Genomic DNA, 19,925 nt, shown 5'->3' with positions numbered 1-19,925 from the left:
AAGTTACTGTCTGTAAGGGCCTAAGGAGGCCTTTTAATACCAGTATGGCACGTGTGTGTACACATGTGCTTAGGTCATGTGGCAGAAACTAATCTGCATCACTTTGCAGTTTTGCCACTCTTTCCACGGGATCTAAATCACCTCTGCATTCAGACCTATGGCAGGTGTTGACCACATGGCTTAATGCGCAGCTGCAAAGCATTATTGCAAGAGGGCAAGATGAAAAATTACATAAAGCTATTGACTCTGGCTTTCATAATTGCTCTGTGAGTGAGTAACTGGTATTCCTGAAGTCTTAGCTAATGACCTTATTAGAAAGAACAAAGTTTCTATTCTGAATATAGATTTCCTCCAAGTCTTACACAGTTCCATATTATGTTTCTATAACGCTATGTGCTTGTCTAAAAGTATTGGATGCATTGTAGGATACCAGTTTGTAGAAGAAGTCTGCTTAAGGCTTTTTTTAAAAGAAAAACCTACTCTGTGATCTGATACTTTCTAGCGTTGTTTACTTTAAGCCAGTATTTTGTTACCGTTCTCAGCCTTTATTTGGGGTAGGTTTACACCTAGAAATTTACTGATACAACTTTTCCACAAGAGTCTGAAAGCAAACTGCCTAAGTGCAAGGCCTGCACCAACCAGGTATTGGTGCTTGCAAAGCTGCATAGGAGTTCAGGTCAGGCAGAGTACGCTGCTTAAAAGGCTACATTGCTTCCAGTAGCTTTACATGGTACCATATTGCACTGTATAGATGAAATTAGTGTTATTTTCCTTGTGTTATAGAACACAAGTTGCAAAGCCAAGAGGTTAATTGTACGGCCTACTTACTAATATTTGAAAAATGTGAATCAACATCTTGTTGTAGGAAGATTCCTGGCAGGAAAGTAAAACCAGGGACAGTTAGTCCCTCTGGAAATCAAAATAAGTGGATTGATTAGTCTAACTTTAGGTATACTGACTTATGTATATCCTAAACCAGTAATTAAATCTTTTAGTTTAACTATGCTTTAGATGAAAAGTTTGTTAGCGTCATGGATTAATGCTGTTCCATGCCTTTTTTTGTGGAATTCTGCTGTAACACAGGGCAGTGCACAAGACACTTCTAACCATGTTTTAATACAGTCAGGATAATTAAGGCAAAATTTTGATAGTGGCGAGCATACTTATTCAGAACACTGGCAAAGCTGAGATTTGATTTGTTCTTTAGTTCTTTAACATATTAATTGTGAGCTAAATGAACCATATATTTTAAACCTGATTGGAGATTTAATGAAAGTAGCAAGAAATCTGTGTAAAATAAATTCTGCCTACGTCTGTGAAATTTGGGATTATGATATTGTTAAATATATTTTAATCTATATTAATCCAGTACTTGGATAAACAAAGGAAAATGTATCCAGTAGTTACAGATACAGGAACAGATGGACAGTAGCATGGGGATGAGCATATTCTCTTGTGTAGAGAGAAAAAAATGGAAAAGACTAGAAAATAAAGTGAAGTTGAAGCTCTGAATGAGTCCTTTATTTTTGCCTGAATTATGAAGAGAACTCTCCTTATTTTTTCCTTCTTTAAACTATTTAGGCCGACTTTGCAATCTCTTTGTATCTCCACTCTGAATTGGTATTTGTGGTTTTTTTGGTTTTTGTTCTTTTCTTTCCTGCGTCCTGTGAGCGTAGCTGGAAGGAGCTCTGAATACAGCCTGGAAGAAATTGATGAAAACGAAGAGATGAGTGTGCAACAGAGAGAGGAAACAGAAAGTACAAAACCCTCTCTCGGGACGGGAATGGTTACTGCAGCCCCTGGCTCTGCGGAGGTACCACTGGAAACTGAGAAAAATGATCCTGCTTCACCAGCTCCAGTTCCTGGCTGTGTTTCTTTAGGCAACTCACAAAGCCTCAAGGAAGAAAAACAAGAAAATATTAGCACAGATGGCAAGTAAGTACGCTTTGTGACAAAGAAAGGAGCATTGGGGAGGGAATGGGGGAGGCAAATAAAACGTAGAGTGCTGTTTCATTGTGGAGCACAGAAGAGAGAATTGTGAGAGAGGAATGAGCTTAATAAGCTAAGGTTTCAATTGTAGCACTCTTCTGTACACAGTAATTCATGCAGCTTTGCAGCAAAAATGACAACGTGTTCTGCAGGCTATTTGCTTTGAGCCTGTCTTTCCTTATCACCAGAACAGCCTCACCCCAGGAAGGCTGAACCTGGCTCTAAAATATCCAGCATGTTTACTAGTGCAATGTGCTGTGAAAAACTGGATTGACTAGTTAAATGAGAATTTAAAATTTTATTCTTAGATTTGGGAGGGAGGGGCAGGGAACAGGTAGATGGGCCATCTCAGTTCCTCTGGGCACAGTTATCTGTTGCTTGCCTATTTCGTGTTTTAATTTTTGTTTTGTTTTTTTTCTCTGCATCTTAGCCAGTTATCTTGACCTGCTTTATCTATCTGCTCTCAGGAAATCAAGTTAATTCTTCCTTTTTAAAGGAAAAACACACAGGTTTCCTTAACCACTCTCTTTCCTTTCTGGTGATGCTGTGCCTTTGCCCTTCAGCATGTTTGTTAAAGTACCTGACTCAGCAGGCCTCCCACATGAGTTAGTGCCTGCCTGAAATGAGTGTTGGTTGTCCAGAGAAGTCCCATTGTGCTAATCTAATTTACTGTTTCTGTGTTCCCTGGGGCAAGTAAACTGGCAACTGTTCCCAATTTAAATTGAAAGAACTACTTCAATTATTGTACTGAAGCCAAAATCTGTGAATGCTGTATTAGCCAGGAACTTTCAAGGTAGTGTAGGGAGTTTTGACTTGTATTTCAAGGGTCTTAGTAGTCAGTCTGGGATCACCTGGGGCTCTGCAAAAATCTTTGGTGTTCTGTCCTGACAAATGCTGTGCTGGTTGTTTGGGTCTGTCTGCTCTGTGAGGGAGGAGGCGGATCAGGCAAATACTATTTTTGCCTTGAACTTTCAAATTATCAGACCTGTTGTATTACTGGGCCAGTCTGGCCAATTGCCCAGAGGCTGTTTCTTTTTTTTCCACTAACTTGTAATAGCCTCTCATGGCCTATAATACTACCCAGCATCATGTAGTATGCGCTGCTCTGACTGTATAGTTTGGAAGTCCTTTCTTGCCTGGAATATCAGTGTGATTCTAGAACAAGGACTCACATTTCTCTGACATATTATTTCTGGAAACCTTCTGCTAAGTCAACTGTTCTATATAAGATCTAGTGACTTTGTAGAAATTTTTCTTTTAATCAAGCTCATGGGATATGTGTAGTATTCAAATAAAAATGATTTTCTATAATATTCTGTTATTTTGTGACTTACGGGTTTTAGTTTGGTTTGGCCTGTATTTCTTTATTTTAAAAGCATTTTGGCTTGTGAACACCTATAGTTCAGTCTCTCAACTGTATGGAGTGTATGGAGCGTTAACTTTTTTCAACAAGAGCTGTGAGAGTCTATGGTCCTGTTTAATGGTTTATTGGACACCTCAGACTCTGCAAGCAGATGAAGAGGAATGTTGTTAAAAAATTTATCATTTTAAACTGATTCAAGCAGATGTTTCAGCTCAAGGTACTGGTTCCTGATAACAAATACATTCAAAGTGGAAAATAAGTTAAAATCTTCCTAATGCTAGTATTTGTAACTGGAGAAAATAAAAGTATCTTAAATGGAGATCTAAGTTTGAGGTTCTAAATTTTTTTTTAAAAGCATTTGAAGTATTTTGGCCTTTTTCATTTACCTTTTTAAGTCAAGTACTTAATCTTTCCCCAAAAAGCTACATACACATATATATATATTAGCATTTGTACGGTTCTTATGATTTAAGGACAGAAATTATATGCATTTGCAAAATCTTCAGCATGTAAGCAACATTTTATGCATATTTCTCTGTTGTTCTCAAGATTTCTCTTGAAATGGACAGAAAATTTTTCATTCCACTACTTGGAAAAGTCTGCATTGCACTCTTTCATATGCAGTCAGTGTCTCAGATAACTTCCTGTGTTTTGTATAAGGGACAAAATCAAGGACACATTTTTAATGTAGGAGGTGTCAGAAGACTTCACACTAAGAACACTTATATGAATGATAAACCATCACTTTAGTGGCTTTACTGAAACTAAGCTGTTACTGGGAAGGGGGTTGTTCAAAGTGCATGAGTAAACAAAAGCAGGAAAGAAGGGAAAGCAAAACTGAACATCTTACACAGAAGAGAGTGAAGCTGCATGTCATTTGGTATATAAAATACCATAGCTGCATTTCCTGTCACTAAAAAAAAAAACACAAAAAAAAAAACCAACCCCCCCCCCCAAAAAAAAAGCCAAAAAACCACACACTATTGAGTATTCCAGTGTTTGGCAGAATGATTTTATTTTGTCCATCTGTGTTTGGAGAATATTGCCAGTTCTCTTGCATCTTTTCTTGTGTTTACTGAAATGAGTGATACCAGCATATTTAATGTACTGTTGTGCTTTGTAGAGAACTACAGACTAAGATAAGCAGTGAGCAAGTTGCATTTGAAAAAGACAGGAAGCTCAGAACTGTGGATCAAAATAAAAATGATGGTGAGTCGTTCCCACTCATTTTTAATACTTCAAAACAAGTCCGAAGAGAACTATTCCTTTGAAAACAATGACAGTTTATTACAGTCAGCTTGAATCATTATAAGCAGATTACTTTATTTTCTCTAGCTCTGATGTATCCTGTGGGATAGGGTAACAAGAACTGACTTCTTCTCCCCACACCCCCTTATCTCCTATAGCAATGGTCAAAGCCGCACTGCAGGGTTGTAAGGCAGTATGGGGACAGGTCTGGGTGGAGCTGTGATGAGGACAGGGAAGGTGGCTGGACGCAGAGGTTCTCCTGCTGTGGAGTGTGACATGGGCACCACGCCACAGCGGAGAGGGAGAGCCCTTCTCATGTCCTTACGAAATTGCCGTGAATTTTCTGTGTGAAAAACATGATTTTTAAACACAAATAGTGACATGTTTATTTGGAAGGAAGCAACAGCATCCTATTGATACAGTGGTTGCTAGATTTTTCCATGAATTTAGTGACCTTACTGATTTATTTTCTCCTTTTCATGACATTGATTTTTCAGATTCATATTCAGTTTTCCATAGTCTGTCTTCTATATTCAGTATATCTGTTTGTAAATCATAAGAACATACTGCATGAGTCCAGCTTACATTTTTAACGGGGAGAGACATTTTTTGCAAAATGCCACTCCACATGATTATTTCTGAAGAGTACTTTTTTTTTTACAATATTGTATTTCAAACAATTCGAGACCAAATATTCCTGTGTTTTGGAGAAGACCATGTGTGTTTAGTCCATAAGGTAGTGAATGGAGTTAATAGTGTTGGAATACTTGGAAAGCTGTAGTTGGATACACTGCTTGTGTCGATATGTTCTCCAGTTGTTCCGTTATGCATATAAGCTAGGTATAGTTGACAAATAACATATTTTATGTTAAAACTATAAACAAAAGCCACAGTGCTGTGAAACTAGATAAAATTTGCAGCTTACTTGGCATTGAATAGTCCTTGAGCTCTTGAGTCACTGATGCCAATATAATAAACTGAACTTTTTAAATGATTCTAGAACAGGTTTTTCTGTTAAGTAGATGCATGACACCAGGAGCCTGTTAATTAATGCAGAATACCTGAGCAAGAATACTATTATTTGGCAATATTATTCAAAGTATATCTTTAAATAGATTTTAAGAGCAAGTGTTAAGAAAAATTTCATACTACTGAGGAACCAACCCTTGTGGTTAAATATGTTGGATTTTGGGCTTTGTGATGTAAGTGGGAAGGTTAAATCTTGTCAGTATTCATACTAATTTCAGAATCTCTCTTTAACTTGAAGATCACAATGATACAAAACTCCTCGCAACAACAGAAGAAGGAAAAGAACTTCAGACAACAGAAATTACTGCAGCAGATTTTAGAGAAAATAGCAAGCTTGAAGTTGACAGACTATCAAACTGCCAGGCATGTAAAAATGACTTCTCTGCAAGTCATAGGAATTATCCTCAAGCGATTCCAGGAATGCAGGATCAGAAGTCAAATCAAAACAGCCTGGACACAGTAAAAACTCAGGATGTTGCAATTCAGACAGGTCCATCAGAGAGCAATTTGGGAAGACATACACTAAAGGAAATGATTGTTCCTCAAGACTGTGAGTCATTCAGAGGACTGGCCCATCAACACAATACAGATACAAACAACCCCCTACTCCAGTTGAATTATGGAGTACAAGAGGATGAAGAAATTTCAACAGAATTAAACCTCCAGAGGAAAGAATTTTCCCATGAAAAAGTAAATCCCATAAAAGATCAAAGTCACAGCTCTACAAATGGCGATAATGTTGCTTCACCAGAAACGACTGCAAAAATTGCAGATGGCTGTCCTTTAAAAGGTTATCCTCTTTATAGACAGGACACCAAACCTAAACCTAAGCCCTCTAATGAAATTACAAGAGATTACATACCAAAAATTGGAATGACTACTTATAAAATAGTGCCTCCAAAATCCTTAGAAATGATGAAGAGCTTGGAATCAGAAATTCCATCAGATTATAAGGATCAACAGGTATCTGCTCTGGAAGACTCTCTGAAGCATGAAGACTCCAAAGAATTCATAATGCAAACTGAAAATACTCATTTTCCAAAAAGTATAGATCATTTTCAGTTTGATTCACAAAATGAACCTGTAGCAGCAAATGATCCACTGCACAGGGTGAACAGCATTTCTGAGCACGCTGTGACTTCTCAAGTTGAGATTACTCCTGAGAGCAATCAAGCAGAAACAGAATTTTCCAAACAGCGTATCCCACCGATGCTAAGCTTGGATAATACAAATGCCTCTTCTGAGACTCAAGACAAATCAACTGCATTAAGTCCTGCAACAAAACCTAGTTCTTTTTTTCTGCAAATGCAGAGAAGAGCTTCAGCTCATTATGTGACATCTGCAATTGCCAGAAGTACAGTTTCTGTTCCCAGTTCTACTCAAAATGAAGCTAAGAATACAGACATAGAAAAAAAAGATTTTTCACCAGATCAAACTACTCTTCCTCTACATAAAGCAAGTAGTTTCTCCCCTCCAGCAGACAAAAAAAAAGATGATTATGAAAAAAAAATTGAATCCTCCACCTGTCCTGTTAAAAGCAAACCTTTGAGTTTTCCCTCCTGTCAACCGGCACCGTTGAACTTAAAAACTCTAAGAACTTTTGCAGTTCCAAAGCCATATTCCAGTTCGAGACCATCCCCTTTTGCTCTTGCTGTCTCATCAGCAGTCAAAAGGTCACAATCATTCAATAAAACGCGTGCAATCACTAGCCAGGCAGCAAGAGAGGAATTTCCTGTTGAACTGTCCTCTGCAACTTCTGCAGCTGAATTCTCCTCAGCTACCTCCATGCCTCAAGTGAAAAACCCTTCCTTACAGAGCATAACGGGAGGGTCACAAACTAGTCTAACAGAGGAGGTAAACCTTGTTTCTAATATGCCTCGATCACTGATCCACTGTGATCTCATTTACAACAGAGGAGAGATTTACTCTGGCTAGTCTTTGAACTGCTTGTTTACCAGAAGGTGCTGCACTGATACTGTACAAATCTTGTGGTACTGAGCAGTAGTGCAACCTCTTAATGAAATAAAAAAGAAAATATTACAGTCAAAACAGTCTCATTTTGAATATTAGGAATAAATATTTCTTGCCACAATTAAAACCTTATAATTTGAAGAGCAGCAAATTAAATTGAGTCATTTACATTGTGTATACCTATTTTTATGTTCAGAGTGCTCAAGATTTGTTCTTTCTAGTTCTGTGTATTGGTTGTATCTCAGATTTAATTCTGTGAGTAATGTGAACAGTTTGGCTTCAAAGTAATCATGACATAAGGAAGTTTAAACTGGGTGTATTAAGATTTTGCTGGCATGATTATCTAAGTGAGAAGCTTTTAAAAAATTGTAATAATCAGCTAGCGTATCAGTGTTGCAAATGTGCAGATGCAGATATACCAACAACAGATATTCAGTGTTCTCGTTCAGAGAACTGTTCTAAGGTATTCTGGCACAGCTGCTTTCTAACTGGTATAAACTACATGTTCACAAGGAAAAAAATGACGTATCCACAAATTCTGTGAAGTATAGATGAGCCTAAGTCTGCTGGCTGCCTTGCATGTTCTGTACAAATCAGCAGTATTACAGGATTCTGAGCTTAGAAGGCAAGAGGCAGTACTGTCCCAAATTTCGTATTTTTTATAATGTCCACTTTGTTTAGGCATAGAAGTTAGATGCTAATCTCTGTTCAGTAGATTGAGAATACTATAATGCCTGGCACTCCCTCTGCTTGTGGCTCAGATGCACTGCTGAACTTCCCAGGGTGGCTCTTCCTGGATAAGGTTTGGATGTCAAATTTAGATTCTTAGAGGAATGCATAGTGAAAAAAATGGTAGAAAAAGGAAATCCTAGCTCATGTTGGGGCTATGAGTAGTTTTGTCTGGGAATATGTTATAATTAATTCTTTGGCTACTTCAGTGCTCAAAGAATATTTAAATATGCTATAGTGTGGTGTCTAATATGCTTATATTTGAGCTATTTGTTTATTTTAAGTGTTGTAGGCAAATTACAGTTTCCAGAGCTATAGTAGAAATGTGGCTGATCTCTGAAATCTCGAATGAAGCAAACACGAGAATGGTGGCACAGTTTGATATGCAGCTTCTTGCCAGGTTGATTTAGTTTTCCATTTGTGACTAATTCAGATTAAAGGGTTTTTCTTCTTTTTTTCTTTTTTCTTCCCTTCTTCTCTTAATAGAAAAGCAGCTGTGTGAATAGTGAGCAGTCGAGCCAGGTGCAGTCAGGTGCTTCAGCTGACCACCCACCCTCTGTCACCAAGAGACAAAGTGCGATGATGTTCCAGCGCTCTGACCCAGAACAGATCCACCAGAGCTTGCTGGCTGCAATTCGTTCTGGAGAAGCTGCTGCCAAATTGAAAAGGGTGAGTTTTCATCATTGCACCATAACAATGAACTCTCAGTCCTTCCTTCAAACTTACCCAATTAATGCCTGACATTAAAAGCAGTCAGCCTTTGCATAAAGCACTAGAAGGAGGTGTCTTAACAATGGGAAGGGAGGTAGGGAAGAGAGTTCAGTTTTGCAAAGAAACTCAGTAAATGCACATGAAAAGATTGGTATGTCCATATCTTCAAACAATACAAATCAAATTGGAAATCTTCCTGAAATGTGTTTGATACCTGTAAGTCATCAATTAAGTATTTCTTCCATCCTTATATGATTTGAAGTGGTGTGGTTTTAGCCTCATGCTGGACAGCTGCATCCTAGTAAGACCTGAATCAGCTGCAGCCTTTTGCTGGCAGGTAACATAAGTTTCGAAGGTAGATTTTTTTTTTTTTTTTTTTTTTTTTTTTTGTAGTTACTAGACTGTATAAAGCCCTTAGTTCTTCTTAAACGTACTGCTGCTGTTTGGTATCTTTAGTAGGAGATTTCTCAATGTTTTGTCAACAGTCCTGGTTAGGTGGTTCTGTATACTTTCTTCCTCCACCTTCTTAGGTAAAAAAGTATTGCTTGAATGTTTTTTTTCTTTCTCCTAAAATTCACTTGTACTTCTTTCATTGGGTAGAATATTGCACATTAAAAAAAAAAATTATATTACTTTAAATTTATAACCAGGCAGTTGAATGATAGTCTCACACACAGCTTTCCTGACCCCAGCGTTAGTATTTTACATTCTGTAGTGAGGAAAAAATTCTTATTGTAGAAAGTTAAAGAAATCCAGTATTTTTTGTTTCTCTTCCCTTTCCCACCTACAGCTTGAAAAAACAAATGCTGTGTGATCTTGTGCATGGGTGGGGGTTTTCTGTCGGGGTTTTTGGTTTTTTTATGGAAGCCTTTGATTCTTTAGGGTCAAAATCTCTCTAGTGGACATTCAGATCTTAGTACGTTTTGGTATTAGTCAGTCTGCTTCAAATATGTAGGGTTTTGTTTCAGTGCAGCAGTGCAACAGCCTCTCTGAGACTTCTAGGCCTGCCATCCTTCCTGTACCACCCCCCAGAAAGGTTACAGGCATGCTCAAGTAGGTGTTGAGCTGTAGGTGCTCACTTGTCTCTCCTCTTTTTATGTCTCACTGTATTCTCCATTCTTTCACCTCTGTGAGGGAAGCATTCAAAACAAAAGACAAATGCTAGCATCACTAGCCAAATCCTTTTTTTTTCCCCCCTTGTTTTAATTAATAAGTTGTCAGTATGCAGTGCCAAGATTTGTGGTCTTTTGTGTTGTGAATCTTTTTTGTTGAATAAGGCCTTCAATAATTGCTAACCTAAAATGGGTCAAGTGAGGTTTCTTTTTGACCATTTTTCTCTTCAGAATATTTTCATTGTAATTAGTAAACTGTGCTGTGGTATGTGGTTCTCATGGCTATGGAACATCCAGAGCTGCCACTGACTCTCTTTGGATTTGTTGGTTTATGCAGCCCTCTTGAAAATCAGGTTCTTGTATCTATCCTAAAAGTTACAGTTATCTCCTGGTAAAAGAAACATTTCAGTGTCATAAATGAATTTTGGAAGATTTTATGTTAGAAATCAGTTCTATTCAGTATTTAATAAAAAGAGTTTGTTTGGAGTGAGAGTTTTTCAGGTATTTCTTTTAGTTGAGTCCATCCTCAGACCTGTTTGAAAAATTATGCATTTATTGAATAGTTAGGCATTGAATTTTTAGATAGGATAAATGTGTTTTTAAATAATTCCATATGTTTCTGCTTCGTAGCATATGTACTTTGTTCTGAAATCATCTCCGAGCTCTTTGGGGTGAGAAGAACATGCTAACTGAAGTAACAGTATTTCTGTTTTCATGAGCTAATATTGTGCAACATACTACAGAGTGAAGAGTCTTAAAAGTTATGTTAATATTATTTCTTGTAATTTTTTTTCTTCCTTTTTCCCTTGCCTCCAGGTTGGTCCTCCATCAAACACTATATCTGTCAATGGAAGAGCCAGGCTTACTCATTTGTATTCTACAGAAACAAAAGCTAATCACTAGATATTATACCAAATATTTTGCACTTTACTACTGCTTCATAGGCCAACTCAATACTAACTACAAATTATTGAAACTGTAAATGCAAGTAGATGTTAATATATTTTTGTCAATTGGTATAGGAATTTCATGCTGGGTCCTTTGCCCAGGAAAGATTATTAGATTATATAAATTATGGTAATATTTTGCCTTTTTCTCTTTATAAAGCTGACAATGCTGCTAAAAAGGTTTAAGAGAAGGTGCAAATGAGCTTCACTTGTGTTGGAATGAGAATAAAAAATTGTTAATTTCAGCCTTCAAGACTGAACAATATGTAGCAGTATGCTGAAAATACAGATTTCTTTAAGAATTTTAGATCAGTAATTTTGTAATTGTGTAATACTTCAACAGATTGTATGAATTTAAATCTACCAAATGTTGCCTCCATGTTATTTTGTTAAATTAAATTTGTAATTAGTAGAAAATCCTAATTATATTCAATATTTTTGCTTCTCTTAAAAAATGGATATTTGTTTTTGTTCCTTCAGCTGAAGTAGTTGGGATAAGTATTTTGATTTTTAATCTTTATGTTTTTCCTGGTAGCACAAAAAAAATCAGGACATAAATTATTGGAAAATTTTGTACTACTTAAAAATGTTTCTTAACAGTAGCACTACATGACTTTTCTCGTCTGCTCTTTGAGTACCTGTATATAGCATTAACCTAGTATTCAGATAAGCAATATCTTTCATGAACTAGATATATTTTAAAATAGTCATCAGCTTATAGTCACTTACTGATAAAACGCAAATTCCGGTTTTGATACTTAATGAAATAGAAGAAAAAGTTTTCACTGGAAGTATGACTAAAGAATGAACTGCTTTGGACTTTTTGTGTAAAGTATTTTAATCTTTAAACAGCACAATAAGAGAATTATAATGCATACTTGTATCTGAGAGCCTCTATTTATAAATTAAGCGTTAGATACAATAATGGGAGCATACATAAAAAGAAAATGCTTTGTGTTATATTTTCTGTTTTGCATTTCTTGTCAAGATAATACATTTTGGGGAGGGGGTGGAAATGTGATCACAGTCATGATGAAATAGCTAGATTGTAGATACGTGCAGCAAATGTGGGGGGTTTTGCCAAATTAAAACATTTTCTTGTTGGACTTGATTTAAATAAAAGTAATTGTATTAGTTTTTATTCCTTAACACTATATTTATTTTGTATTATAGAGACATTCTGTAACTCAGTTTCAGAAACTGATTTATAATTGTGCTTTTCAAAGGGTTATTAATGGTTTGCTGCCATTTTTTGTGCAATAATCTGAAAAAGCCTATATTACTTTTCTAGCACAGAGTGGATTATTGATTACAAGTAAAACAGTGTTAATTTAATGATGAAACCCTTCCAAGAATGTCCTAGTAAATAAAAATTCATAAATACAGCTGATGAACATTTGTTCACACATTGCTGTTCTCTCATGGTTTGTCTTCTATAGCTTAGTCCCCTATAAATGTATATTACTGCTTCCTTCTCCCAGTTCTTTCTTCCAATCAAGGGCTAATTCCAAAAGGGAACAAAAAACCCGCGTGGTAGTTCAGAAGGTCTGTTTCAGGGTCTGATTGCAAAAGAATGCTTCATCCGTCACTTGAAAAATGGTGAGGTAGAAGAGGTAGATACTTTTCTTTTTCCCTACTGGGTCTTAGTTTTTCTAGGTTTCACTGTGTCTTGAGAGACAAATTTGAAAATTAGAACTCTCTCCCAGCAATTTAAGAAATAAAAATGTCAGTGATCATTGTGATATTGGAATCCCACGTTTCAAACATTACTGTACAATATACTGATCTATGACTGTCACAGAGAGGTTGCACTGCTGGAGGACTCCCTTGTTTGCACTTTGGGTGGGAGGGGGTTATGTGCTTGTTTTCAGACCTTTGTATTTTCTGCCAAAGACAACTAAAGTTTTTTCACACAACTATAATTTAATCTCCATGCATGGTGATACAAGATTACATGAGATTTTCTATTTCAGTTGGACCTGTGGAATCAGATTATTCTGGGCTGGGGGAAAGATCAAATAACCTTGCTTAGTTGTTGTTTTCTTTGGCTTTGACTACAAACTAAACTGCTGTATATTTCTTAGTCCCATATGTTAAAAGTACATTGCCCTTTTATGTGTACTCCTAAGGGCAAAATACCATGTTATGTAACAGAGATTCAAACCACAAACATTTTGCTTTAATTTTAGGGTCTCTTGTCTTTGTAATTGAACTTGCTTGATACTTAACTGAAATACCTACACACAATAGTACTGTGAAATTGTTAACTGGGATTTTTTGTTACTAGCTGGCAGTATTGTTTAGCAAAACTTTCTTTGCCCCCTTCTTCCAATGTGTGTGTATAAGACATTTTAAAATCTTGCTGTTACATATCTAATGACTCATTTCTCCTAATACTCTTGTATTAAATTCTACCAGCAAAACTCTTGGTGATGAACTTGACATGTTTATTCATTGTTTAAGCAAGAAAACATTTTCGCTCAAGTAATGTATCAGTTGTTCTAGTACCTGCAAGCCCCAGTTAGACAGCAGTAACTTTTTGTTGTGGATGCCTTAAGTGCGGGGAAAGAGACTTTTCTTGCCAAAGAATACTTGCAGTTTGGGCAACCTGTGCTACCAGTGCCTTCCAACAGAAAGCCACTATTTATGCCACGCCACATATGATCTTGGTGCTTCGCAGCAACAGTCAAAGTGTTTGGGGAAGGAAAGCCAGGATGGTGAGCAGACACTAATATAGGTGCACTGTGACTCAGATCATTAAGAGTTCTTGGAAGAAACAGCAGATACTTGTGTAGTGCAGTGGGATCTTGGTCCACTTCTGACTCCCGTAAGTAAGGGATGGTTGGGAAAATGTCTGGGATGCTAAAAATGAACTCTTTAGTAATTACAGATGATATCCCTTTAATTCATTCTGCAGAAGAATAAAATAGGGACTACAGATACACCTGGAGAAGGGAAGCAGTTTTGCTGGGAGAGCTTCATTCATCACCAGAGAATATCTGAAAATCAGTTATGATCATAGGTTTTGAGGCCAAGGCAAGAACTCTCATACCTGAAGTTAAAAGATATTAAACCACTGGATGTCTGAGTTTTAGGAAATATATATAGTAATCTGTGCCCTAGTTTAATTTCCCAATTGCTCCCAATCAGTGTGGGGGGAGTCCTTCACTGGCCTCAGTAGTCCTCTTCACAGGCCTGTAGTAACAGGGCCAGTTTTCCTCTTCATATTTCTGCACTTTGGATTGCAGACATTTGCAGCCTTGCAGAGTTTGCTCATGTCTCTTCAGTGTCACGTTCAGTTTAATTTCTCAACTACTTGTGATTTGTGCCCTGTAGTTCAAGATCTGTTAGAGCAAAGAAGATCACCAGACATGAAAAGAAGGGATATGGACCAAGAAGTATGGGATCACAAGTAATAGGTAAAGAATGAGAATGTAACATGAGACCAGCTAGTGCTTTTGATTTTAAGTTTGTATAGGCACTTGTTACCCACCAAGGCAAACATTTTCAGTGGGAGCTGCTTAGTTATGCTATCACATAACATCTAAATTTGGAATTTAAAAGCAGTTTTTGAACCTCTTTAATACCCCATACAAAGTTAATGAAAATAATCAGGCTTTGATGATCCATTGATCAGTTGTCCAATTTTAATCTCTGATTTTGGATATGCTAGATTAAATTCAGTCTTCAGCACTCAAGAGAACTGTGGTATTGCACTGAACTGAGAAAAGTAGATTGAGAACCAGGCTGAACTAATCAATGTAGGGTTGAGCCAAGAGAGTGTTCAAGCGCAACTGGAGCAGAGGAACGCTTCCCACCACCCAGGAAAGGCCATTAGAACTGTTAATGGAGTTATTCATAAGTTATTCAAGCTACCTAAGAGAATGAAATTAAGTGGGGGGTGGGGGGGAAGGTTGGAGATCGAGGTAGAGGGCAAAAAAAGAGGAAGTCTGTCTTTGATCTTCTGGGGAATCACAGCTTCTGTGGGGATAAGCAAGGGTAGTTCTCCTCCTCCCCATTTTAATGCATTAAGGAAGAATCTTCTACAGTAAAAGCATCAGTCAAGGAATATTTCCTTCCCCATGGAAGATCTGTAATGAGTTTGGCACTCTTTATCAGCTGCTAATGACAGGCCGTGCTGCTCCCCCTCCCTCCCCTTTTTGTGTTTCATGCTGTTTTGACTCCAGAGCTCTACAAATACTGTACAGTTTGTGAACGTGTGGGTACGAGCCAGAAGCTAACAGCATAACTCTGAAAGCCTGGTATCTTGTGATCCCCATTCATGTTAACAGTGCAATGATGAAAATACGGTTATGTGCAGGACAGGCATTTTTCTATGTTTGCTAATGTCAGGGCACTGAAAGAGAATCTGTTGGGAAAGGGTGAAGAAGTACCTGAAAAGAAAAAGGTCACTGAAACTCCTAGGAAATTTTAACTGCATCTATTTGGTAATTGTTATTTCAGAGCAACGGTGTATGTATAACTTGGGCCCAGGAAATAACAAGGACTGTGTCATCTCTAATGGAAATAGATAAAACTCCAATGACAAAGGAGTCACCCCTCCTTGTGTCAAAGTTGGATTTGGATGCAAGTTGCTAGTTCCTTTGTGAGCTTCCCAGATTCTGCGAACTGTCTTGTGACAGTAACACAAGACAACAGCCAGTGTGATTATACATGTACACTAGTGACATTTACTAGTTACAGTTAGTGATTGTATAATGAATGTATTTTTAGGAGCCCTTTTGTAGATATCACCTGCTGCATGAGAAGAACAACTGTCTTCCCTTTCAACAAATGATCTGTTTGGTGATTTCCTATGTGTTAGTCCCCTGCTCAGTGCAGGGGCATTCCCAAACAGTGCTTAAAACGGGAGGTTAGGGGTGCAGTGGCAAGCTAATTTTTGGATTCCTCCTTAGGCTTTAGAACACTCCCTAGGGCAGCTGATAAAATGCACTTTCTAGGAAGTGGAAGAGTGAAGACTAGGTGTTTCTGAAGAATATAGTCTAGTCTTACGGAACGTAAGAAGGGGTTGTTTTGTTATTAATAGCGACCCAACTGACTTTCTCAGTAAAAGGTAGATGTGTATCAAGAGCGGGAAGTCAGGGTGGGGGAAGCTTTGAAGATAAATACAACTGAACTCCTCCAGGAAAAAGAGCAGCTTGCTGATGGACCATTCCCTTATTCCTTCCCTTTGAGAGAATAATCTTGAATGTCTAAAATTGAGAGCCTTAATCCTTATTTTGATTGACTGGAATGGCAGGATTCTTCACACTATACCTAGCAAGGTGCTACATATGAATTAAAGATCATACTTGCTTAGTATCTGGTGACAAAAGATCGAGATAGTCACCATATGGAAAATTCAGAAGTATTTACATAGGTATCAAACTCTGATTTAATCTTACAATTTTTCTGCATTTTTCTGCAGCTGTGGTAACTAATTGCATCAGATTATGCAAACTATAAGTCTGTAAGTCTCCTAAATCTCAATTTACTGTGGAAAAGAAAATCTAGCATGCTCAGAAATGCTCATTAAATATTCCCTCAGTCTTCAAAAAAGGAAAGTTTTGAATTAAACTTAAAAATAGAGAGCAGTTGTCAGTGTAGGGTTCTGCTGCTACTTTTGCCATGATCGGAGAATGTCAAAGCAATGGGGCACTGCCCCTTTTATAATTTAAGTCTCTGTCTGGATTTTTTTTTCATATCTGAATTTCATATTGAATTTAAATGTTGAACAAATGTGTAATTTTTAAGGTGTTTTAACATCTGTAAGTGTGAAAGATCTCCAAATGTTTAACAGCACATAATTAGGTGGACCTAATCACTTTTATTCATTAATGAAATACTGTCACTTAAGGTATACAGTGGCTTTGATTAGACACATTGCCTTGCCAAATGAACTAGAACAGCACCTGAGGATGTCTAATGTGTCAGTGATTCTTGAAATATTAAGCTGATCCTGTTTCAGTAGCATCATGGCTCCTTCACAACTGTCTCTGGTCATTCCTAAGATGCAAATTTAAGCCTGCTTTGATTTATGAATGAGAACATTGTGTGCTGTGGACACTAATGGGAGAGTCGGTGCTACTCTAACTTGCATGCCGAAGTCAATGTTACTAATATGAAACAGAGGATAATTTAATCACTGAATCAACTCCCCATAAAGACATAGCATTAGTCATTATTTAAATTCTGTATGTGAAATGAGATTTAACTTGATCACAAATTACAGGCAGGACACAGAGCTAACTGTAGGAGTTTATATTATTACCATTGCATAATGCAGGATGGTCACAATGTTATTTTATTTTCATGTGGATATCAGATACCCAAACTTTTACAAGAAAGAATAGAAAAAAAAAATGTACTTCCTATATCAGAAAACTCATTAATTCTGAAGTAAGCTGATACAGAAGTGATGGAGGGGAGGGGGACACAGAATTTAGTGATATATCATAAGTAGTGAACTTGATGTTTCATCTTTATGTGAGTACTTTGAAGAAGTCTACTGGCTGACAGAAATTTTTGTTCAAATAGGGGTTCAAATCATTTGAAGTACTGAAACTGAAGTGTGTTTGTGGATAATTGTTTTGCACATTTCACTCAGATACATAAGCGGTGTAGAATGGCCTTTTGCAAATGCCAAAGGAAAGTTGGGAATGGAGAATATAATCACTTAGAATACAGTATGGCTGGAGAGCCGATACCTTCTCCTCTACAGAAATATCTTGTCTAGCGACTGAACAGAGCTGTTAGTCCTGCTTTTCTGTCCAGGGTTGGGAGAGGGAGGGCAGAAGTTGGCCTTTAATGCAGCTGGATTATCTAGTACTGTTACCAATCTGTAACAGAGTAATTCAAAAAGCAAAATGTCAGCTACAAATAACCCAGCACCCTCTCCTGGACCACCTGGAAAGCAGTGATACTTGTTTAGTTTCAAGTCTTCCCTTGGAGTACTAGGCAGGACTGACCTTGTTCAGCCCATTATATTTGATACCATCATAGCCGGAATAACTATAGCTAGGGGGAACTCAATGCAGCCAGTCGCTTAACAGACTTAAAGCTATTGTCAAGAGTGAGAATTTCATAAACATTTTTGATAGCTCAGCAGCTGTGTTTGCTGTCCCAGGTCACTCAGTAAAGTACCTGAGGTATGTGCAATAGGTGAGCAGTACACATCAGTAATTCAGAAAGTAGACAACCTAACATAAACATAGAAAACAAATACAAGTTTTAAGCCAAAGTAAGTGGAGAAACAAATAGCCAAAGCAATGATAGGGAGAAATTCTAGTAGATGGGAAGTATTAGAGAAGAGAAAGAAATTTTTGTTTTTATAAATGTGTGTGTGTGTGTGTGTGTGTGTGTGTGTGTATATATAAAAGTTCACACACGCATGTGCGCGTGCACACACACACGGGCATAGTATGGATAGGTACTTTTTTCTTATTGTATAGGTTCTTTCAGTGTTCCTCATCTTGCTATTTGTAGATATATTTGAAAATAAGTCCATTTTTAGTCAGGCAATTGCTTCCTTTTATTTTGTATTTATAATCAAAGCATCTTTAAATGATCTCACACTGATGAATCATTTCAGAATTGTATGCTATTTCTAGGCCATTTTATTAGTCCTTGCTTATGAAAGTACTTAGGGAGCGATTCTGTGCACAGCTCTGCAAGTGCATATGCCTCTCCAGTTTTTCAGTATGTGGCTTTGATGCCACTGTGTTTAAGTGTTTGTATAAACTACTGGAAATGGAGTAAAAGTAAACAGTAAGTACAAGTATGGTAGATACAAGTAGATAGTTTTCACAAGTGACAAAATAGTTACAAAATGGGAATCTTGATAGGGAACATCCCTAGCCATAAAAATGTGCCAAAATGAATACAATCAACTCAGGGAGGGGGAGAACTAAGTCCACAGTGCAACAGAACCTGCAGATGCAGCAGCTGTTGAAGAATAAAGCTGGCCAATCCGTGGCTATTTGCAAGTACTAGCATACTTAGTGTATTAGTACTAGTGTACATTAACCACTAGTGTACTTATCAGTGGTTAATATATTTCTAATTTCAAAATCTATTATAGTAAATAAACTACTATAGGGCTTACAGCTGGGGGGATTATGAAATTCCCTGTGTGTCTCTCCCTGTGTTTGTTTACTCATTTTTTTCTCTGTGATCCTGAGCAAGAACTAGGATATGATGGTTAGTTATAGCCATGCTTGTTTGAACTCGTAAAGCAAGGACGAGATGAGCACAAAAAAATTTATTTCGCAGTTGTTTAAGCATTTAAATATTTCTGATTTAACATAAACACAATGAATGATCTTCCTTAAAATAGTTAAGCTGACTGCAGTTTTCTAAATGAAACACTCAAGCTACCAGGGAGATGGGGATAGGAACAGAGAGGGCTGCAACTGGTCACCTTGGTTAAAGAGCATGATGGATGCCATCAACAGAAGCTATTGCATTTTTTTAAATGCTAAACATCAATTAAACACTTGTGTTCTGCAAGACGAAGTGTATTTGGCCACACAAGCACGCATCACATCAGTGGACGCTTGCAGTTACAAAGTGCATTTACCAAGCAAGGCCCTATGGTGTGCCAAGCTGCTGCAGTTCTGAACTTGAGCACCTCAGTAACATGAAGAGGTAAGGCAGAGACTAAAGAAGTGGATCCCACATGATTTCTTTTTTAGATTGTAGAGAACTGGGAGAAACACGGGAATACAGGCAGCTGCATAATTAGGTGCCTTATTTCCAAGGACTAAGGTACTGTTAATCCTCATTAAAAACTGCAGTATAATGGTACTTGAATGGTCAGACATTGTA

The 19,925-nt window shown here is 37.4% G+C and overlaps 1 protein-coding gene across 8 annotated transcripts in view; it reads left to right on the top strand.

Annotated features, from left to right (window-relative positions):
* The window catches only part of COBLL1 (cordon-bleu WH2 repeat protein like 1), a 90,725-nt gene extending 78,218 nt beyond the window's left edge, over positions 1–12,507 (top strand). For all 8 annotated transcript variants that reach the window (XM_064514865.1, XM_064514866.1, XM_064514863.1 and 5 more), the window contains 5 exons: positions 1,677–1,935; positions 4,476–4,561; positions 5,868–7,483; positions 8,816–8,998; positions 10,969–12,507. In XM_064514865.1, coding sequence (XP_064370935.1) covers positions 1,677–1,935; positions 4,476–4,561; positions 5,868–7,483; positions 8,816–8,998; positions 10,969–11,055 — 2,231 coding nt within the window. In that variant the 3' untranslated portion in view covers positions 11,056–12,507. The remainder of the gene's footprint in view (positions 1–1,676; positions 1,936–4,475; positions 4,562–5,867; positions 7,484–8,815; positions 8,999–10,968) is intronic.
* The last annotated feature ends 7,418 nt before the right edge of the window (positions 12,508–19,925 follow it).

The sequence above is a fragment of the Dromaius novaehollandiae genome, chromosome 7 (assembly GCF_036370855.1).
Source record: "Dromaius novaehollandiae isolate bDroNov1 chromosome 7, bDroNov1.hap1, whole genome shotgun sequence".
NCBI lineage: Eukaryota > Metazoa > Chordata > Aves > Casuariiformes > Dromaiidae > Dromaius > Dromaius novaehollandiae.
Note: the sequence above shows the minus strand (reverse complement) of the source record. Positions and strands in the feature narration are given on the sequence as shown.